The 23,576-nt window shown below is 42.4% G+C and overlaps 1 protein-coding gene across 4 annotated transcripts in view; it reads left to right on the top strand.

Moving 5' to 3' along the window:
- Positions 1 to 23,576, top strand: part of LOC148098680 (protein NLRC3-like) — a 321,437-nt gene that overhangs the window by 241,061 nt on the left and 56,800 nt on the right. The window contains exons 1-10 of one of the 4 annotated variants that reach the window (XM_087850559.1): positions 3,378 to 3,496; positions 3,753 to 3,854; positions 4,573 to 4,651; positions 6,488 to 6,689; positions 6,818 to 8,615; positions 10,045 to 10,218; positions 10,454 to 10,627; positions 17,267 to 17,440; positions 21,663 to 21,709; positions 21,858 to 22,203. In XM_087850559.1, the coding sequence (XP_087706685.1) occupies positions 3,378 to 3,496; positions 3,753 to 3,854; positions 4,573 to 4,651; positions 6,488 to 6,689; positions 6,818 to 8,615; positions 10,045 to 10,218; positions 10,454 to 10,627; positions 17,267 to 17,440; positions 21,663 to 21,709; positions 21,858 to 22,203 (3,215 nt within the window). Of the gene's footprint in view, positions 1 to 3,377; positions 3,497 to 3,752; positions 3,855 to 4,572; positions 4,652 to 6,487; positions 6,690 to 6,817; positions 8,616 to 10,044; positions 10,219 to 10,453; positions 10,628 to 17,266; positions 17,441 to 21,662; positions 21,710 to 21,857; positions 22,663 to 23,576 lie in introns of those variants that run through there. The other 3 variants (XM_087850562.1, XM_087850558.1, XM_087850563.1) reach the window with 3 other exon arrangements.

Raw genomic sequence — 23,576 nt, forward strand, 5'->3', positions numbered from 1 at the left:
GCAGCTTTAATATGGGGAGAACACAACTTCCAGATTGTATGAATAAAATCTTTTCTTTTTCTTTTTGTCAGTTTAATAGTTTTTGTTGTGCCTGTCACTGTTCTCTGTCTGTTTTCTTACCTGGTTCTTCCTGTTTTTGTACTTTCTCCTCACATTCTCCTCTTTCCTCTCTCCCTCTTTGGACTGACAATCATACATAAATAGATTGTATTCAATTAGATGAAAATTTGCATTAATATGGAAAAATACTATTAAGATCACTAACAAAAAGTCCCCTCTCAGTGTACTTTCAACCAAAAGGCAAATAACCAAACCACATGAACATCTAATAAAAGATATACACATTGAAACACTGATCCAACATTATTCTTGATTGATGGATCATTTGATTTTACACTTTTACCTGAATGTGGCTCCTTTTAAAAGAACAAACAAACAACTTCCTTATATCCATTATGAACCTGGCTGTCTCTCTGTACACAAACGCGCGCGCACACACACACGCAGACACAACAGGAGTTATAAGGTTAATGGGCATTCAGTCAGTTAGTATCCATTTCTAACAGGACAGTGGTAACAACAGCAGGCTGCGGACAATTTTAAGTTTTAGATTTTAAATGGGTTATATAAATTTCAATGGGAGCAACACGAGGGTCAAATGTCGCTGATTTTACTACAGAGCAGGGCGGATTATAGGGTAGCAAACATCGTGGGAAAACACGTTTTCAACACTGCAGGTTACCTGGTGTAATGTTTTTCAGCTAAAAAGAAACATGGTCTGACTCCTACCTAACTATATAAAGAGTAACTGAAGGTTAAATGCAGCTAATATGTCCTGTTTTAAGCCAGATGCTCACACCTCCGCTCTGCTGCGTCTCAGCCACCATCGCTCTGGTAGCAACGGCGCTAGAGCCAGAGTAGGGGAGCTGGAACAAACCATTTTGGGAGGGGGGAGGGGTTATGTATACTTTTGTTGTTAAAATCTTACGTCTCAACCAAGTACTGAATGCTTTTTATATTTTTAGTAGTGTGTCACACAAACAGCAAATATTGTCAAAAAAAGGAAGAAATCTTTGGGGGTGCTTTGATTCATTTTGGGGGTGCTGAAGCACCCCCAAAAATGGGCTAAAATCGCCCCTGGTTCCAGCACAAATCTGCCGCTCCATAGTTCACGGTAACGGACTCACAGCTGGACCAACGAGGCCGAGTGTGTCCGCCACTCTGAGCTACGTTCGTGTTTGTGTACTTGTAGTTTGTACTTTGTGAGTTCACTCAGTTCACAGAGGACGCAGCGTACGTGATGACGTCAGCCCTTTACCTCCTTTACTGACACTGTGATTAATATTTACACACCACACGAGACACCTGACAGCATGTTAACGCTAAGCTAAAGCTAAGCTAACGCTGAGCTAGCCAAGAACCCAGAGTGACGTTAAAGCTGAGTAAACACTGACCCCAGACCAGCACCGTGATAAAGTGAGCTGCTGGTGCTGAACCTGAACAGGTAACGAAGTGATGAGCAGTCAGGCTGCAGGTTTCTACCTGTTCATGTTTCTACAGTAGAATCACTTTGAAGTGTCTTTGTGCTGTTTCATCTTTGATTTGTGTTCATAAACACTCAGAGAAAGATCACGTGACCTCATCAGGATCTGTGTTGGTGTGTGGGGCTGTACCTCAGCTTTAGATTATGGTGATTATGAGACAGTGTTTCAGCTCATTTTACACAGTAACATGAAAGTACTGTTATGAGGAGTAATGAAGTAACATACTCCATTACTTTTAATTAATGTGTTCTGTGTAATATGTGTAATAATGACTTTTTTGAGTAACTTCATCTCTGTCAATAACAACATTCATACGTGGAATAAAAACACATCAGTGGATCATTGCTGGAGCTGCCTGGACTTCAGTCTTCAGGATCTCAACCAACAGCATCAACATGCTGCTCCAGATGTTTGTGCTCCAGATGTTTGTGCTCCAGATGTTTATTCTCCAGATATCTGTGCTCCAGATGTCTGTGCTCCAGATGTTTGTGCTCCAGATGTCTGTGCTCCAGATGTTTGTGCTCCACATGTTTGTGCTCCAGATTTCTGTGCTCCACATGTCTGTGCTCCACATGTTTGTGCTCCAGATGTCTGTGCTCCAGATGTTTGTGCTCCACATGTCTGTGCTCCACATGTCTGTGCTCCACATGTCTGTGCTCCAGATGTTTGTGCTCCACATGTCTGTGCTCCAGATGTTTGTGCTCCACATGTCTGTGCTCCACATGTTTGTGCTCCACATGTCTGTGCTCCACATGTCTGTGCTCCAGATGTTTGTGCTCCACATGTCTGTGCTCCAGATGTTTGTGCTCCACATGTCTGTGCTCCACATGTCTGTGCTCCACATGTTTGTGCTCCACATGTCTGTGCTCCACATGTCTGTGCTCCAGATGTCTGTGCTCCAGATGTTTGTGCTCCACATATCTGTGCTCCACATGTCTGTGCTCCACATGTTTGTGCTCCACATGTCTGTGCTCCACATGTCTGTGCTCCACATGTCTGTGCTCCACATGTCTGTGCTCCAGATGTCTGTGCTCCAGATGTTTGTGCTCCACATGTCTGTGCTCCACATGTCTGTGCTCCAGATGTTTGTGCTCCACATGTCTGTGCTCCAGATGTTTGTGCTCCACATGTCTGTGCTCCACATGTCTGTGCTCCACATGTCTGTGCTCCACATGTTTGTGCTCCACATGTCTGTGCTCCACATGTCTGTGCTCCACATGTCTGTGCTCCAGATGTTTGTGCTCCACATGTCTGTGCTCCAGATGTTTGTGCTCCACATGTCTGTGCTCCACATGTCTGTGCTCCACATGTTTGTGCTCCACATGTCTGTGCTCCACATGTCTGTGCTCCACATGTCTGTGCTCCAGATGTTTGTGCTCCAGATGTCTGTGCTCCACATGTTTGTGCTCCAGATGTCTGTGCTCCAGATGTTTGTGCTCCTGGTGATCAGACTCGCAGTTTCATCCTTGAAATAAGTGTTTATATTGTTGTTATATTGTTGACCCACCATTGATCATGTGTCTCATCACATGATCAATGGTGGGTCAGTGACATGCTTTCTTTCCGTCTCAGGTTTAAATATCTGGGACTCTCCACCGTTTGGTTTTAAAACTGAAAAAGCTTCTCGGATGAAACGTCTTCCAGAAACTTAAAGAAGTCTCTATTTTCTTTCTAAGCTCCTTAGATCACATGACCTGGATGACTGAACCTACAGACATATTGACCTGGTTTCTAGGTTACATGACAGGTCAGAGGTCAGCGACTGTAACTCAGTTACTCCTGTTAATGTGAACTCACTGAGTGTTTGTGGTTTACCTCTCAGACTGACTGAAGATGATGATGGAGGAAGATGAGGACAGAGCAGAGTCTGCAGGGTCCAACTGTCCGTCTGTGAAGAGTGACTGGTCCAAAAAACAAAATCCAAACTTCAGTGCTGAACCTGGACCAACGAGGTCAGAGAGCTGAACTCACTGAGTTACAGAAATAATTCTGCACTGACATTATAATCAGTGTTGATTCTGGTTGATTGTCTGACTGTGTTTGTGAGCTGAGAGGAAATGAAAATGAATTTGTAACAAAAATCAGTTTTGTCCAGTTTTCCTGTAAAAAGCTGAACTCTAATCTAAGAGGACTGTTACTGACAGGAAACAGCTGCATTATCTGCAGTCTGTGTGATCACAGCTGCTTCAATCATGTTTGTGTCTGCAGAGGTCAGAGGTCACAGTCTGCAGGGTCCAGCTGTCCGTCTGTGAGGAGTGACGGGTCCAAAGATCACCCTCCAGACTTCAGTGCTGAACCTGGACCAACGAGGTCAGAGAGCTGTGATGACTCCTTTACATGTTTGTGTTTCCTGGATAAATATGACCTGAAACATCCTCAGATTGTTACAAAGATTCATTAAAAAGAAAACAATGAAAGAGAAAAGATCCAAATGTTAGACTTGGTCATTTGCTGTTTGAGGACAGTGATGCTCATATCTGTGGGGAAAGTGTGACCTGAGTGGGTTCATGTTTGTCTTTAAAGAACAGAGCTGCTCTGATTCTCTTTGTGTCTGATCTGTTAAACAGTCTGAGAGGTCACACAGAGACCCAGCAGCTAAAGCCTGGATCATACTGGCTGCTGTTAATGAGACTCCATCAGGACAACACTGAGCCACAGTGGTGTTCATGGAAATCAATCAATAAATTCAACTTTACACTGTATTACCAAAGTACTGACTCGTCTGCCTTCACACACATGTAAACTTGAGTGACATCATATTCTGAGTCCACAGCATTCAATATGATGTCAGCCAAGAGTTCAACATATAACAGCTTAAACTGTTCTAAAAAGGTTTTTTCACAGGTTTAAAAGTGTTTACGGGAATTTTTAACGGTTCTTTCAGAAGCACATACGTGAGGTTAGACACAGGAAGCAGCAACACTGACTGAACACAGCTTTTAGAGGCTAAATTCACATTTTAATAATGAAAGTGGCTTCATGTGTGTGTGTGTGTGTGTGTGTGTGTGTGTCCATGGTTCCTCCACAGAGTGGACCAGCAGAGCTCAGAGGTTCCCAGTGGTCAGTCTGCCCAGCAGCATCAAACACAGCTGGACTCCATGTTTATGGTCTGTACATGTACAACAACTACTTTATTATTAATATTAATAATAATACATTTATTTATAGGTCCCTTTCAGAACACCAAGGACTCTGTGGACTAAATGACCAAAAGAAACAAACTTTGAAATCAGACGGTGCAAATGTGATCACAGGGAAACGTTTTAAACATCGAGGCTTTAAACAAAAACCAAAGTGAAACAGTTTGTAGTCGAGATCAGTGGGAATGAAGCTGAATAACTGTTTCTTCAATAACTTTGAGAAATAAATGACAAATATGATGGAAATTAGGAGCATTAGCACTTACTAATGATGTGAGTCGACACTCTGCTGTATTGAGACGACCACATTAGGTGGTCCTCAACTGTAATGGAAACCAATGGCTCCAGTCGATCTGAGCAGCTACTAATAGAAACGGGGCCATAGATGTGTTTGTGCTTAATAACAGTGAATCACAGGATTTTTACATTACAGTTAAAATCTCATGTTGTTTGTTAAAGTGTGCAGTTCAGGGTGTGTTACTAAAACTGTTGTTTGCTCACTTTCCAAAGACCCAGCCCCCATAAAAAGCAGCCAAACAGCTCTAAGAGTTACACACACACGCATATCTATCAAGTTTACTCTGGTCTAATATACTTGGATTTAGCTTGAAGAATGTTCCTGTACGAGGACTGAAAATGATTTAAAAAGCAGCCAATGTCCAAAGAACAACTTTGACACACCTTCATAAAGCCTGCAGAGCAAAAGAAAAACTAGATGAAAGTCTGGCTGCTCTTATGAAAAGTACAGAGAAATTATGGGTCGTTCAACACTTGTGCACAATATAAGAGTTTAAATAAATCTAAAGAGTAACTCAAAATCCTACAATCATACTGAGAAAATCATCTACAGCTAACTATCCAAGTGGATTTGTTTAAGACAGCTCCATCTGCTGGTGGCCCTCTGCAGGTGCATGAAAGGGGCGTGTTTATAGTGAAAGTAGTAGAGAAAGTAAACCCCATGGGAAGGAGGGAGGACTCTCAGCAGCTTCCAGCTCATATTCAGACATTTGACTTCTCACTGAAAGCAGCTAGTTTGAGTGTCTGTACCTTAATTAGAAGAGATAACATGGCCATAGTAATTAGAGTTGATTGGGCAATGCTGTCCTTGTAATGTACTTTATGATTTTTATACATCTGTTTGTGGACAAGTCCCAGTTTTTCTGTAGAGCCTCTCAAGTTGGTGACAGCAGTCAAAGTTCACGTGTAAACCAGAGCAACAAATCAGGTCCAAATGTGTTGTTCACAGTGAGTGGGATCATCAGTATGTTGCTATGTTAACATCCTGCAGCAGGATGTGTTTGGTCAGCTGGTTCACATTTCCTCAGGACCTTCTTGATGTGATGTTCTTCTGCTTCCCTGGCTGCTGTGTCTGTGGGGATGGCGTTTGTTCTGTGTTGTAGCGTCCTGATGACGCCCAGTTTGTGCTCCAGTGGATGATGAGAGTCAAACCTTAAATACTGATCTGTATGCATAAACAGAGTGAACCTTTAAGACCAGTTGTCTGTATGATCAACTCTGTCACTTATGACATCTTCAAGTTTCTGGCTTCGATCATCAACCTGTTGATAGTTCAGCTCTGAACACCAGTGAAATGTTTCTCCCACTGAAATCGCTGCATTCATATGAACAGAATCAACGTTTTGGGACCGTGGAGTTGTGGAGAATGTCTCAGTTAATCAGATAAAGTCAAACTTATAATTGGTGAAGAGATCGTGGATGATATGCCCCTTGATCGTAAAGAAGTGGATGTTGTGTAGACTGAAGTTCAGAGTGATGGTTCATTCATAAAGTATTCTGTTCCAGCTGCTGGAGGACAACATCATCACTTTTGTGAAGAATGAGCTGAAGAAGATCCAGAAGGCTCTGAATCCAAATAAGCCCCAGTGCTTGGAGTTTCAGAGGGAGGATGATGAGCAGAGGAGCAGCAGAGAGGCATTTGTGAAGATCGCAGTGGACTTCCTGAGGAGAATGAAGCAGGAGGAGCTGGCTGACCGTCTGCAGAGACGTAAGAGGATTTCTATAAAGATTTAAAGTTTTGGATAAATGAACATTTTCCAGAGATGGAAGATGGAGCAACATGTTTTAAAGATTAGTTCTTTTTGGAATTGAGTGTTTATTTTTCTTCTCATTCAGAACTTCAAGCTGCAGTTTGTCCCCGTAACCTTAAATCTGCTCTGAAGAAGAAGTTCCAGTGTGTGTTTGAGGGCATCGCTAAAGCAGGAAACCCAACCCTTCTGAATCAGATCTACACAGAGCTCTACATCACAGAGGGAGGGACTGCAGAGGTCAATGATGAACATGAGGTCAGACAGATTGAAACAGCATCCAGGAAACCAGACAGACCAGAAACAACAATCAGACAAGAAGACATCTTTAAACTCCCACCTGGAAGAGATGAACCAATCAGAACAGTGCTGACAAAGGGAGTGGCTGGCATTGGGAAAACAGTCTTAACACAGAAATACACCCTGGACTGGGCTGAAGACAAAGCCAACCAGGACATCCAGTTCATGTTTCCATTCACTTTCAGAGAGCTGAATGTGCTGAAAGAGGAAAAGTTCAGCTTGGTGGGACTTGTTCATCACTTCTTTACTGAAACCAAAGAAGCAGGAATCTGCAGCTTTGAAGACTTCCAGGTTGTGTTCATCTTTGATGGTCTGGATGAGTGTCGACTTCCTCTGGACTTCCACAAAACTACAATCCTAACTGACCCTAGAAAGTCCACCTCAGTGGATGTGCTGCTGATAAACCTCATCAGGGGGAAACTGCTTCCCTCTGCTCGCCTCTGGATAACCACACGACCTGCAGCAGCCAATCAGATCCCTCCTGACTGTGTTGGCATGGTGACAGAGGTCAGAGGGTTCACTGATCCACAGAAGGAGGAGTACTTCGGGAAGAGATTCAGAGATGAGGAGCAGGCCAGAAGGATCATGTCCCACATCAAGACATCACGAAGCCTCCACATCATGTGCCACATCCCAGTCTTCTGCTGGATCACTGCTACAGTTCTGGAGGATGTGCTGGAAACCAGAGAGGGAGGACAGCTGCCCAAGACCCTGACTGAGATGTACATCCACTTCCTGGTGGTTCAGGCCAAAGTGAAGAAGGTCAAGTATGATGGAGGAGCTGAGACAGATCCACACTGGAGTCCAGAGAGCAGGAAGATGATGGAGTCTCTGGGAAAACTGGCTTTTGATCAGCTGCAGAAAGGAAACCTGATCTTCTATGAATCAGACCTGACAGAGTGTGGCATCGATATCAGAGAAGCCTCAGTGTACTCAGGAGTGTTCACACAGATCTTTAAAGAGGAGAGAGGACTGTACCAGGACAAGGTGTTCTGCTTCATCCATCTGAGTGTTCAGGAGTTTCTGGCTGCTCTTCATGTCCATCTGACCTTCATCAACTCTGGACTCAATCTGCTGGAAGAACGACAATCAACCTCCAAGAACTCTGAAACAAGAGAATCTGCAGAGAAACACTTCTACCAGAGTGCTGTTAACAAGGCCCTACAGAGTCCAAATGGACACCTGGACTTGTTCCTCCGCTTCCTCCTGGGTCTTTCACTGCAGACCAATCAGACTCTCCTACGAGGTCTGCTGACACAGACAGGAAGTAGCTCACAGACCAATCAGGAAACAGTCAAGTACATCAAGAAGAAGCTCAGTGAGAATCTGTCTGCAGAGAAAAGCATCAATCTGTTCCACTGTCTGAATGAACTGAATGATCGTTCTCTAGTGGAGGAGATCCAATGGTACCTGAGATCAGGAAGTCTCTCCACAGATGAACTGTCTCCTGCTCAGTGGTCAGCTCTGGTCTTCATCTTACTGTCATCAGAAAAAGATCTGGATGTGTTTGACCTGCAGAAATACTCTGCTTCAGAGGAGGCTCTTCTGAGGCTGCTGCCAGTGGTCAAAGCCTCCAACAAAGCTCTGTGAGTAAACATGTGATCAGGCTTTTATTTATAACATAAACAGTGTAATGTGTGATGGACCGATAAAAACTTAAACATATTTTTTTTACATGATCATCAGCACTAAATACAGTATATTATAGTTAATGTTTGATAGCAGCAGTAAATGTCAGAGTGTCTTAAACATATCTGGGTGTCAGCTTTTATCAAAGTCATGTCCAGAATCATCCTGTAAGTAAAATTTATTTATACAGCAGCTTTCACAGGTCAAAAACCACAAAGTGCTTTACAATAGAAACAGGCAATAAAAAACACAGAAGATAAAAACATTAAACAGCAAACACTGAACATCATACAGCCTAAAACTAGTTAAAGGCCACTCTGAATACTAGAGTCTGAATAAATGAGTTAGTGGGACCAGTAAAAGCCTTTGACTGGAAGATCTCAGATGTGAGAAGAGCTGTAGGATTGTAGAAAGTCAGAAATATAGACTGGGACTAAAAGTAAGGACTAAATCTTTAAATAATGCCTAAAATGAACTGGTTACCAGTGTGAAGAGATTAAACTGGAGTAATGTCCAGTCTATTTCATGTGCTGGTTAAAAGCCTCGCAGCATGATTCTGTACTGACTGAAGACGTTCAAAGACTGTGATGGACCCATAGGTGATCAACTCCCTCATTCCTCCTCTGGTCTTATTGCTCTGCATCAGTGCACTGCTCAGCTGAAGATGAGTTCACTTCTATATGTTACAATCTGCCTCACCAGTACAGTTCCAAGGATCTGCAGCTGCTGAATCAATTATATTCCTCGTGTTTCTTCTGGTTTCCTGTTGTTAGATCTGCATGCTTGATTGTTTTTCAATCTCTCCTATGTCGTGCACTTTGATTTTCGACTGTACACAGTCTGTGAACCATGACAATTTGTGACAGAATGCAATGATCAGTGAGGACCCGGAGGACACTGACATTTACACTGTGCAGAATGAGACTTGAGACTTTATCTCACTGCTTTGTGGACGACTGATGGAAGGACTAATCACTATATCTGCTTTAATTGAAATAATTTCCATGAAAATTTCACTGGTTCAGTCTCCCAGAATCTCTCAATCATATCTTGACCTTTTCCTAGAGTAACTAACCCTCACTCACCAGGATATGAGCCAGCCTTCCCTCTCATTGCTACATGCTTACAGTCTTGCCTATCACCTGTTCACAGAATGAGTCATCACTTGTTTTTGTTTAGCATTTAATGAGCAAGTTCCAGGTCTTTATATTTACACAGGGAACATTTTTAAACTAAAACGTTTTTTAGCCATAAATAGTAATGCACACTGGCATTTGTCTTTCTTTTAAAGGTTCAACACAAGAAGTGATTTAAATTAATCAGAAACAGTTTGTTATCAAATGACAATTTTTCAGATTATGTCTTTATTTTGTTTTTGTTTTTTAGGCTGAGTGTCCCTGACCTCTCTGAAAGAGGGTATGAAGCTCTGTCCTCTGCTCTCAGCTCCCAGTCTTCTACACTGAGAGAGCTGGACTTAAGAAACAACAACCTGCAAGATCCAGCATTGGAGTTTCTTTCTGCAGGACTGAGAAGTCCACACTGTAAACTGAATACTCTGAGGTGAGATCAAGTTATGTTGTGCTTTTCATCAATTGACAGAATTAACCAATAAGAAGCCACTAAATGGGAAAAAAGTCAGTTAAACTTCTGTAATAGTTTTATGTTAGTGTCATCTCTTAGTGTTGACTCTTATTAAAAAAAAACAGGATTTATTGCAAAATCTAAAAACTCTTTTGTGCACCCTCATTGCAATGTAATAACAGTGTTTGTTTAATGTTTATCTGTCATTTTTCAGACTGAGTCACTGTAAGCTCTCAGAGAGAGGCTATGAAGCGCTGTCCTCAGCTCTCAGCTCCCAGTCCTCTAGTCTGAGACAGCTGGACCTGAGTAACTCTGACCTGCAGGATTCAGGAGTGAAGTTTCTGTCTGCTGGAGTGAAGAGTCTACACTGTAAAATGGAAACTCTCAGGTCAGGATTTAAAATGTTCCACTGATGATCATGTTAAACCTGATTTCTATTACTGCAGAAACAGTCAATTGATTTTAAAAAAGTCTGAATGTAGAAATTAGCGTCTGGGGTTTTTAGTGATATTTGTTGACTTTCTGTCTTTCATTTGCAATGAAATGTCCCGTCTGTTCCTCTGAGTCCAAATTCTTTATTTTAGCAGTGCTTCATCCACCAAACCTTCTAGTTCGATTCCTGTATTCTGAAGGTTTTTACAGAGCTGTTTGTTCAGAAATCAGAATTTGATTTTCAGATCAATTTAGTAATAAAAATATGATCAATTGATTATTTCTGACTGAAAAGATGAAATATATATTTGGTCATAGTGATATGACTCATTGCCTCACTTAAACATAAAATGTAAACAAAAATACAAAACAATAGATTAATACAAAACAGAATTTGACTGTTGAGCTTAAAGTGAGTTTGAGTGTTATTCACTTCCTGTTTTATTTTGGTAGTTATCATCTCTGGTTTTTACTTTTACTTCCTCCCCCGACATTGTCTACATTAGTTTCAGCTGTAGAAGATTTTATTGACTGTTTGATTTGTCACTTTTTTTAAAACTATAATTGTTGAGTTATAAACTATTGCTAAAATGTATTTACATTAAAATACCAAATAATGTATTACTTTATCATCTAATTAGATTATAATTGTGTAAATAGGGGTGATAGTGTGGTCTATGTGGGTTGTCTTCAGGTACTCTTCCTCCCACAGTCCAAGAACATGCATGCAAGGTTAACTGGAAATGTGTGATTGTGAGCATAAATTGTCTGTCTCTGTCTAGCTCTGTGTTTACCTGGCTACATCACCATGGTTACTGATGCTGAACCAATAACCTGGTCTGGATCAGGTTATGTTCAGAGTTTTTGTTTAAAATCAACTGAAGTGCCTCGTTTTCACTGATTCTTTCATTTACAGAAAGCTTTAAGTGTGATATAGATTCAGTCATATCTGACTAATGTCAGTGAATGAGGCCCAGCTGTAAAGTCACAGCAGTCACACTGTATGTGTCTCACTGTCACTGGAGTTTAGGCTCCATGCATTCAGCTGGTGCTGCAGAAAAAGTAGAAATGTTTCTGTTTGGTTCTAATGCTGAGTCTCTTTTACAAAGATGGAACTGCAGCTAATCCTGCTCATGTAGCCAGTTAGTAAAAACTCAAGTCACTGTCAGACACAGCAGACATTTACTGATAATCTCACTGTATGTGGTCTTTTAGCACCTCCTAGTTGTGAACATGTGGAGTGTTGTTTGTCTGGGTGACGAGTGTAACTGTTGAGTGAGAAAGACTGTGGTCGTGTCCAAATTCATGGGCTGCATCCTCCTGAGGACCCGGCCTTCCCGGTCTACGTGGGCCGGGTCCTCAGAAGGTCGGGTAGGCCGGAAGTAAACGGCCATGGAATTGGACGGTCTAGCCTTCTGATTGGTGTCACCACTGTCTCGGTGGAGTTTAATAAACTCTGCCGTCTGCTCCTTGCTATCTAAAATATAACAGGACTCTGGCGTAAATCGTTGACCATCTCACACTTCTGTTTAATCAGTTTTTTATTTGACGTTTATTCAGTTGTGTAAAAACCAAGGAGGAACTCACCCGGGGGATAAATAAAGTTTTATTTTATCTTATCTAATCTAATAACTTTAATCTCAGCCAAACGGATTTACTCACGAACAAATAAAACACGGAAAAAGCCAAACAATAGCATTTTTAGGTTGTCTAAGTGACTTATATATTACTTTTAACCTGATTAGCGAAAGTCCGCGGTGATCTGAAAATGATGTGCAGGGAGTTGTGCCGTTCTCGGCGGCTTCAGTAACCCTGGAGCTCTCGGCCAGCTATCGAGCTGGTGGGTAACAGACGTCTCCTAAAACATCGAAGGCCTTTTGCAAATATGCAATATAATGATAAACCGAGCAGATATTTGAAGTTTACATAGCTACTTTCTTGCCTGAAAATATGTTAAAAGTTTTGTGACCCAGGAAGATTAATAAGAGTAATTTTAAATCTTAGTAGCGGTCGCCATTACCAGAAACTGGAGTTTGGCTGGGCCGCGCTATGAATTCTGGGATATGGTGGGCCACGAAGGACACACCCGACCCATCCTTCAAATTCGGGGAAAAGGAGGACGCATTTGTTGGCTGCATTCGGAGGAGTCCACGAATTTGGACAGCCTTTGGTGCATCGCTGTGACGTAATCGGTCTACAAATGTGTCCTCAGGAGGATGCAGCCCATAAATTTGGACACACCGAGCCTGCGTGCTGGTAGCACCTTAGCCACAGCTCGGGTGTGGAGGAGAAGCTGAAAAAGAAGGTTTTCTAGTTTGTAAGGAGGAAAAAAACTGAGAGGACTAAGTTAAAGAGAGGCTGGAGAGTAACACAGAGCAGCAATGAATGCTGCTCACACAGTTTAGACAGTTTAGCATCAAATGTTCGAGTGAGTTAGCTCCCAGCTAACTAGCAGAGCAGCTAACTAGCAAACCAGCTAACTGCACCCACAAGCTGCGACTGCGTCTTTCTAACAAGAGTGTCAGACACTCAGACTGGTTTTCTTTGTGGATGATGATTTATTCTCACACTGATCCTTCATGATGATGCTGCCATCCACCCACTGCTCCTAGCAGTGTTGCCAACTCCTCAGTAAGGAAAATTGCTATTGGCTGTCCTAAAAGTTGCTGGAAGTCGCTAAATGACGTCATCGCCTAATTTGGATAAATGGTCATGCTAATGTAATTGTAACGTACATTGTAGGAGAGAAAAATAACATCGTGGAAGCCACATAACGTGAGTAAAAAACGTCCTGGAATGCATCTAAATAAATAAATCATAGTTCTGTCTGTAACTATTACAACACTCTCACCACATTTGTTAACAATTCTCTCAACAAATGTGTTTTTCCTCGTTCTTTGTTATCCAGCTGAGTCATAAACAGGAGAAAGCAGTGCAGGTTCAATGTAATCAAACCTCAGACTGAGTTCAAAATCATCACCTGTCCCAGATACCACATCAGCACCAGAACCATGATGTGTTTACTCACATTTAAAAAGGTGGAGGTCAGTGTGAATGGACTGTTGTCATTGGTCTGAATGTGCCTCTATAAACATGTGCTCTTCATTATTGATGTTTTCCTAATGAACAGAAAATGAGACTTAATAAAATCCTTCTGACTGTTGTTGGAGCAGGTTGGGTCCTGGGTTTGAGTCCCCCACTGTACCACAGGGGCTTCTAGCTTTGTTTCACAGTGTGTAGAACAACAAATAAAACCAAATCACAAAAAGCTTCAAGTCAAAAACGCATCAAACTTTGAGGGTTTTTCCCAAGGATGAGGAAGCAGACTCGGCCACAAACAGCTGGATATATGAATGGTTTCCACAGCAACCACAGCAGTGTGCGCTCAGTATATTTAGTTGTATAAAGGTGTTTGTGGTGTGTTGCAGCTGAAACAGCCTCATGTATGTTGACACAGGGAGAAAATAGTGTGAGAACACTGTTCACAGCAGTCACAGCTCGCTGCCTTCAACAGTCTCTTCCTTCCTTGTTTGGATGTCACTGATATCATCTTCTGCTCTCACACTGACCACCTGTTGAAGCTAACATGCTAACATGGAAGCCGCAGGTATGCCACCTGTGGCAGCTGAGGTCACGTGATCTGAGTGTTTGAACCACGTGTTGGAGCAGCGTTTCCAAACATCTGCACTTCAGAAGCTCCAAAGTGTGGAAACGTCACTGTGGAGCGTCTCATCCCTATCTAAGAGATTTTCTTGCCTCTGCAAAGCTAAGCTTGCAAACAGCACCATAGTTTGTCAATCCCAACCAATCAGAGCGCTAATTATGTCACGTCACATGACTCGTGTGTTTACCTCTTTGATTAGCACCCAAAGAACTAAAGAAAGGCTAAAAGGACGTTCAGCCAATCAAATCCCTCCTAGGAACAGGAAGTCTAGAGAGGAAATGGAGCAGAGAAGGAGAATCACCAGTTTAAATGTCTGAGTTTTAAACTGGTGACCCTCTAAAGAGGCTATTATTGACTCTATTTTCTTTACAGCTTTTTTCACCATTTAAACTGTTTAATATCAGATTTAGAAATAACTTTTGGACAGTTGTTGTACATTTCCACTAAAATGTGACACAAATAATGACTTTCTGACTTTACTTTGGACTAATCTAACGACTCAGCCTGGCTATGTTGGACTTGGTGTGGAAGCAGCTCCCAGTTTGAGTTCAGGAGACACACCCTCTCTACTTTGAAGATCAGCTTCAAACTTTCCTTTTTGATAAAGCTTATAGTTCGAGCTGGATCAGGTGACCCTGAACCATCCCTTAGTTATGCTGCTATAGGCTCAGGCTGTTGATGATGCTCTGCTTTCTTCTCCCCTCTTTTCACTCCTGATGCTTTTATATGTCACGACTGTCCTTAACTTTTGTGTCTCTCTGAGCTCATCTCTTCTCTTTCCCCTCACCCTGCAGCCAGTCATGGTAGATTTTTTTGAAGCTGAGCTTTCATATATGATGAATTGCTCTCTTCAGTTGGGTGTCTTCCCTGCTGCCTTTAAAACGGCGGTGGTGAGGCCCCTTCTGAAGAAGAGCAATTTGGATTGTAATGATTTTAATACAGACCTGTATCCAACTCACCATTTTTAAGTAAAATTTTAGAAAAACTTGTTTTTACTCAGATTAATGACTTTTTGAATGATAGACAGATCCTGGAGATATTCCAGTCTGGATTTAGGGTGAACCACAGCACAGAGACTGCTCTCCTAAAGGTTTTAAATGATCTTAGATGTAACTACGACTCCCAAAACTCTCAGTCCTGGTGCTGCTGGATCTAAGCGCAGCCTTTGATACAGTAGACCACGCTATTCTTTTAAACAGACTGAAACACATGGTGGGCCTCTCTGGTGCTGTACACAGCTGGTTCACTTCCTGTCTCTCAGACAGAACTTTTATGGTGAGTATGGATACATGCTCCTCTAAGATCCATAGAATGACATGTGGTGTGCCTCAAGGGTCGGTTTTAGGCCCTGTACTTTTTAATTTGTATATGCTCCCTCTCGGCGGTGTCATCAGGAGGCATGCTGCGAACGTCCACAGTTACGCTGATGACACTCAGCTGTACATCTCCGTGTCTCCTGATGACACCAGACCAATGGATGCCCTTTTTAACTGTATTTTAGATATAAGATCTTGGATGGCAGAAAACTTTTTACAGCTTAACCAGGACAAAACTGAAGTTTTAATCGTCGGTCCTGAGGCTCAGAGAGAGAAACTCTTGTCTAAATTACAGGCATTTTCACTATGTCCTTCACTACAAGTGAAAAACCTGGGTGTTGTTTTTGACTCTGAGCTTGGTTTTATCCCACATATTAAACACGTAACCAAAATTGGATTTTATCATCTAAAGAATATAGCCAGAGTCCGCCCTATTCTCTCTCGGGCCAACACGGAGATGCTGATGCATGCTTTTATTACCAGTCGCATTGGTTACTGCCCTGCTCTCTGGTCTCCCCAAAAAGAATATTTCACCTTTACAACTTTTACAAAACTCTGCAGCTCGTGTGCTGACGAAGACCAGAGGGCGGGCCCACATTACACCGGTTTTAGAATCGCTGCATTGGCTCCCCGTGTGTTTCAGGATTGAGTTTAAAGTTCTTTTATTGGTTTTTAAATGTCTTAATGGTCTTGGGCCTTCTTATCTCTCAGATCTGCTTTTACCATATGAACCCTCGCGGACCCTGAGGTCCTCTGGTACTTGCCTTTTGATTGTCCCTAAAGTCAGGACACATACTCACGGAGAGGCAGCTTTTCAGTGGTATGGTCCTCGTCTGTGGAACAGCCTGCCGGAGGAGCTCAGGGCCGCAGAGAACGTACATGTTTTTAAGAACAGGCTCAAGACCACCTTTTTAATTTAGCTTTTACTTATCGTTTATTTATTTTATGCTTATTTATTCTATCCTGTTATTCTATTATTAATTTAGGTTTTACCTAATATTTATTGATTTTATTCTTATTCATTTTTTATCTTCTTACTCTATTTATATTTATACTGTATCCCATTCTTATTCATTTTATTTATTTTATTCTGTATATACTCTTATTAGGTCATATCTCCAGTGTTTCCTCGGAGGGGGCTCTCTGCACCGGGGTTGTGATCGACTGTGGCTGCTGGGGCTCTGTGGGTCTTCTCAGCCTGGCTGGGGGGCTTCTTTGCCTCCCTCCTGCTGTGTGCCCAGCCTGGAGGCTTTAAAGCACTTTGTGCTACATCTTTGTATGAAAAGTGCTTTATAAATAAAGATTGATTGATTGATTGATAGATTCTCCTCCTGGAGCCTGTTTTCACTGGGAGGATCTTTGTGTCAAAGGGAGATCTTCCTTCCCACCATCACCAAGTGCTGCTCACAGTGGATTGTCTGGTTTTTGGGGCTTTCTCTCTAATATTGGAGGCTGTTACCTTACACTGTTAAACAGCTTCAGACGGCTGTTGTTGTCTGTTGGGAATTGTCACTTTTAAATAAAGTTACATTGAATGGATGTAAATGGATAGATGTTATTGTGACAAACAGAAAATGATCTTTAAAAGATTGATTGTTGTTTTGTGTGTCTGCAGTCTGTCAGGCTGTCTGATGACAGAGGTTGGCTGTACTTCTCTGGCCTCAGCTCTGAGCTCCAACCCCTCCCATCTGAGAAAGCTGGACCTGAGCTACAATCATCCAGGTCCCTCAGGAATTAAGCTGCTGTCGTCTGGACTGAAGGATCCAGGCTGGAGACTGGACACTCTCAGGTATGGAGAGAATGTCTGATAGAGGAGGACGAGCTGGAAACATTTCCTTTGTCCTTCACTCACTTCCTGTTGGTTTCCTGCAGATGAGACATGAACAATCACACATGCAGGAATATTTTCAGGGACAGACACACTAGTCTAGCTGGATAGTACGTAGGGGGTCTCCAAGGAGTCTGTTTGCAGGAACATTAATGATAACTGATAAGTCATGTTGAGAGTTTCATTAAAAGTAGACCTACAGTTAGGTCCATAAATATTTGGACAGAGACAACATTTTGTAACTTTAAATACACTTTATTAGGTCACCGGTTTACCTGAGATAGTGGTCACTGTGTACCTAATAAAGTGTCAGCCATGTGTATGTTTCCCATGCTGTATGTCCACAGTCACAGTGACAATCAGTGACAGCCGATCAATATTTGCTGTGTAGTAGAACTGAGACATTAGTCATTATAAATGTTTATTGGAAAAAATATTTAAATTCAGTAACAAAAACATTAAACATAAATATATGAAATGTAACTATTTACAGAGAGACAGGAATAAAAAGGACCCAGCTTGGAGTGGAAGAGCCTCAGGGAGAAGCAGGAGAAAAATAAGAACATTGTTTCTGCCCTGGAGAGCTGCTGCCTCATCAGAAAACTACTGATCATTAGGGTCCAATGTTTCCAAATTTAACACACCTGTGCTGTTTTCAAAGGCTAATTTATAAATTTGAAATTTCACGAATTCTCGTGTCTGAGGCGGCATGCTCTCCAGAACAGGAACAAGGCCGAGGAGGAAATGTTCTGTTGGAGACTGGCGTGGCCTCTTTAGGGACTCCAGGATGGCCAGCTCCACCGCCGATGGACCGTCCTGGGACCCGTCCCTCGCCCGCCTTCGAGCTGTCCTCCTCTGTGGGCCTGTAAAACACAGCACAAAACAACACAAAGTAATGAGAAGGGTACTACTAGATTTTCATTTTCAAAATTGAAAAAAACAGGATATAAACAGATTGGTTGTAGATATTTAGTAAAGGTGATCACAAGGGAATCCAAGCAAGTAAAAAGCTGTCAGTGCTTGATGTTCATACCTGTGGGTGCAGCAGCAGGAGCTGAGGGACCAGGGACTGGGGAGCCAGGAGAAGAGACAGGGGATGCTCTGCTGCATGATTACTTGACTCTATCAAGACAATATTAAATGTTAACAGGTTGAAGACAATAGTCATAGAGAATATTATATTATTATATACTTATATACTTATTATATACAGTGGTCTCTCATTTATTGCAGCACATGAACAGTAGTCACAGTTCTCACAAGTTGATTCTCAAAGTGCAAACCTTTGTCGATTTTAAAACGTAAAAGTATTATGCCGCGCTTTTTCTCCGTCTGCGGCGCCACTTTTGTGCGCCTTTTTTGCTCCCGGTGCAGGTGTGTATTTCCGAATGAGGGTCATAGTTATGAGTGTTTTTGTGCTGTTTTTTTCTATTGGACGTGATGGCTATCAAAACCAAACATGATAAATTTGGCGAGCGCAGGAGACACGACACGGAGGAGATTTGTCATTTGGGCTGCAGAATGCAATGCGCATCGTTGAAAGCTGTACGGTGCAATAAAAAAAATCAGTGAAAAGGCGAGGCAGTGACGGATGAACAGCGGGACTACTGTATACTGTTTATTAATAAACAAAATATATTCCTGTATGACAACACGCATAAATTAACTGCCTACATTAATTCATTGTAAACATACCTTCTGACTGACACTCCCCTGCTGCCTCTCCGGGCTGTCCCTGGTCCTCGGGGGAGAAGTTCTCCACGGTCCGCACCATATTGCCGCTTGTCTCCCGCGGGGTGAGGAAGGGGTCCAGAAACCCCATGACCGCGAAGAACTTCCATCTTCTCCCCGATCCTGCTGCAGACCCACTCCTCTTCTCCTTCTCTGTCTTCTTCTCCTTATTATAAGTGTCCCTGAGGCTCTTCCACTTTCTCCTGCAGATGTCCTCTGAATAAACGCATTATCCTGTTAGCGGAAAGGTATTTGTACATCAGTGGGAAAATAGCGGGACAGTAGGGAGGCTTGCTAGCTTTTGCGCGGGTTCATCAGGTCAGTCTGAAAATTAAAAAGAAGGAGGAATGAACTTACCAGGTTGCCCGATCTCCTCACTTATGTGTCTCCAAGCTAGGTCCTTTTTATTCCTGTCTCGGTAGAAGTAGTAGCTAGCATCATATAGCTCTGGGTGATTAGCCACGGCACTGATGAGCTTTTCCTCCATACTGAATGAAGAATGAAGGGCTTTGGCTGGATCTGCCCCTTTGACCTAGGTCAGAGCCACGTCACCAGGCTCCTGATTGGTTGTCGCGGCGCGATTTGACGCTGGAGTTCAGATTTTTCCAACTCGAGCGGTAGACGCGAAACGCGCGTATGCACAAAATGCAACACAAAAACTCACATGCGTGTTTTTTTTCGCAAGTCAAACACGGCAGACGCGCTACACTGACACGCATTTCACGCGTTTTGGCGTTTTCGCAACGCAAATCTGCTTCCGAATTCACGTGGGACCTGCAATCGCGTGTCATCGCGTGTGTCACCCCCATTGACTTTACATGTAAACCTGACGCTCTATTCGCGTCCATCGCGTTCGGTGTGAACACACCGTAAGGCTACGTCCACACGTACCCGGGTATTTTTGAAAACGCAGATTTTTCTATGCGTTTGCACCTTTCGTCCACACGTAAACGGCGTTTTTGGTCACTGAAAACGGAGATTTTTAAAAACTCCGGCCAGGGTGGAGATTTTTGAAAACTCAGTTTTTGCATTTACGTGTGGACGAGAAAAACTGAGAAAATGGAGAAAATGCAGCATCAAAGGTGTGCGCCTTTTTTGACGTCACACTGTGCGCCACGTTATTGTTTCGGTGAAATGAATTTCTACAATACTGTTACTGTTAATTGTCTCTGCAGTGTTTAAATGCTTACATATACACACACAGTTACTGTCCCTCCACACATACGACTCGGTTCTGCTTCTATGCCCCAGCTTTGTTTACTATTTCCCACCGAGGCTTCTAGACTTCTGATTGGCCAACATTTCTACACAGTTAGGAATATATCGCCACCTGTTGCTTTGGCATGTTCCTAGCAGCGTTTTCCTTCATTTCTACGTTTACGTGTGGACGGGATTATTTTTTAAAACGAAAACGGAAAATCTCCGTTTTCAAAAATACTGTGTACGTGTGGACGTAGCCTCAGTAGTCTGTAAAGACTCTGTGTGCCTTCCAGAGTGCTCCGGCATGCACACACACCTTAAGGTCATGAGAGAGGTCGTACCTTCTCTTACTGATTTATGGCTTAGGAGGACACCTACTCTGTATCTGGTTAAGTATAAGAGCCCTTTGTTAGGGGGACCACTGGACTCTTAGCACCAGCTTTGGGGTCACAGGGTCACATCTGGAACACACACACACACACACACACACACATACCTACACTATGCACAGACTGGTACTCTTTGTTCATACCTGTGTAAGACGTCATATGTTAATGAACTTATGCATATTCATGTAACCTCAATAAAGAGCAGTGTTACGAGGGAGCAGACGAGAGCGACTGAGGTCAAGTGAAGGAACGGCGCTGTCACAGTTCTCTCCCTCATGAATTGTCTGGTTCCAGCGGTGGGTCTGTGCTAGACGACCATCACCAGCTTTTTCCAGTTTTTTCCACTGGTTACCAGTACGTGGTAGAATCCACTTCCAGATCTTGTTGTTTGTCTTTAAATCTCTGAATGGATTGGCTCCATCTTATCTCTCTTTAACAAAATAATCCAAGTCGAGCCCTCAGGTCTGCAGATAAGTAGCTTCTGACCAGAACTAGACGTAAAAACAGAGGTGAGCTTTATCGATCGCTGCAGCCAAACTCTGGAACAGTCGCCCTTCACATCAGGTCGTCACCAACACTCGACATTTTTAAAACCCGGTTGGAAACACATTTGTACTCTGTAGCTTTCAATTCTGACGAGTCTTTATAGTAATTACTGTGTATGTTTCCTATTTTCTCTCTACTCTGTGCAGCACTTTGGCTCAACCTGTTTTTAAATGTGCTGATAAATAAATGTAGATTTCTTTGAATAAAACAGTGGAGCCGAGCTTTGAGCTCAGTGTGTAACAGTGTGTGTATGAGAGCCATGTAATGTCCATGTGTGCATGCTGACTGTGCTGCTCTGACCCTCCTCCTCCTTTCAGGGTGGAGCCTGCTGGAGTCCGATGGTTGACACCAGGTCTGAGGAAGTGTAAGTGTGTTTTTAATGGGATTCATGAAAACAAAGCAGCACACATTCAACCATCTTCATCATGTCAGGAGTCATCATCAAAGTGTCAATCAATGAACAGATGATGGATCAATAACTGCAGCTGGATTGTGTTTGTTCTCTCCATCAGATTCCTGTCAACTCACAATCGACACAAACACAGTGCACACAAACCTCCAACTGTCTGACAACAACAGGAAGGTGACACATGTGGAGGAGGTTCAGTCATATCCTGATCATCCAGACAGATTTGATGTTTATCCTCAGCTGCTGTGTAGAAATGGTCTGACTGGTCGCTGTTACTGGGAGGTCGAGTGGAGAGGAGTCGTTTATATATCAGTGAGTTACAGAAGCATCAGAAGGAAAGGAGACAGTGATGACTGTGTGTTTGGATACAATGATCAGTCCTGGAGTCTGTACTGCTCTGATGATGGTCCTCGTTATGTCAGGCACAATAAGAGACAAACATCAGTCTCCTCCTCCTCCTCTGTCTCTAACAGAGCAGCAGTGTATGTGGACTGTCCTGCTGGCACTCTGTCCTTCTACAGAGTCTCCTCTGACACTCTGATCCACCTCCACACCTTCAACACCACATTCACTCAAACTCTTTATCCTGGGTTTAGTCCCTGGCCTCCTGGTTCCTCAGTGTCCCTGTGCTGAGTGGGGTGTAAAGAGTGTCTCCTGTTAGAGAAACACTCTGACTGTTGAACAGATAGTTCAGTCTGTACATGTCTGTCTCTTTCACTCACAAACACGTTTTCAGATTCATGGATTCAATCAGTTGATGTTTGAAACTCTTCTAAATGATTCCTTGTAAACTTCTTCCTCTTCAGTCACAAACAAACAGGAAGTGATGTCACATGTGTTCCTGTCCACACAGCAGAATGAGTCTATTGCTGACAGTGATGTACAAACAGAGTGAGCATTTCTGAGGCCCAAAATAAACTGAGTAGTTCACTGAATGAACAATGGACTGTGAGCTCAGTTCCCTGACATATTACAAAACAATAATATGATTAATTTCCCAGAATGGAGTTGTAAAGGAATTAAATACTTAGAACATATATTAGAGGGAACAGAATTTATTCCATTTGACAGACTAGTTACACAATATGGGATCAACAAGAAAAGATTTTTAGAATATCAACAAATTAAATCCATAGTAAAAAAGAAATTTAACCTCAGTCAAGTTGAATTACAAACACCACCAAGTGTGGTTCAATTTCTTACTCTTAAATCCCCCAAACTATTATCTAAAATATACAGAACACTTTCTAAAATAGGTGAATCAATATCCCTTCCTATTGCAAAGTGGGAAGCAGATTTATCAGTCAGCTTAGACCAAAACGTCTGGTCTCAGATGTGCTTAAAAACCTTTAAATTGATTAAAAATCCCAATCTGCAATTAATACAATACAAAATACTGCATAGAGTGCACTATACAGGTCATCGAATGTTCAAGATGGGCTTTACATCCGCCAACAACTGCTCACACTGTCAAGGCAATACACCAGACAATTACATCCACGCTCTTTGGTTCTGTCCACCAGTGCAGAAGTTTTGGCACGAGATATGTGAAGACTTATCAAAGTGTCTGAAATGTAAAATTCCAACCTCCCCTTTAGTATGCTTGTTGGGAAATTTGGATGATGTCACTACAGAAACTAATACAGTCCACATGGTTTTTACTGCCCTATGCATCGCCAAGAAAACGGTCCTCATGAACTGGAAAAATAAAAATAATCTTAATTCTAGCCAATATAGAAACTATCTAATAGATCACATTAGTCTCGATATAGCCTCTGCCACCACATTAGATCAATCCCTCTGGGCTCCTTTGATCGGCTCC

Source organism: Neolamprologus brichardi, chromosome 14 (assembly GCF_056152115.1).
Source record: "Neolamprologus brichardi isolate AB-2024 chromosome 14, ASM5615211v1, whole genome shotgun sequence".
Classification (NCBI taxonomy): Eukaryota; Metazoa; Chordata; class Actinopteri; order Cichliformes; family Cichlidae; genus Neolamprologus; species Neolamprologus brichardi.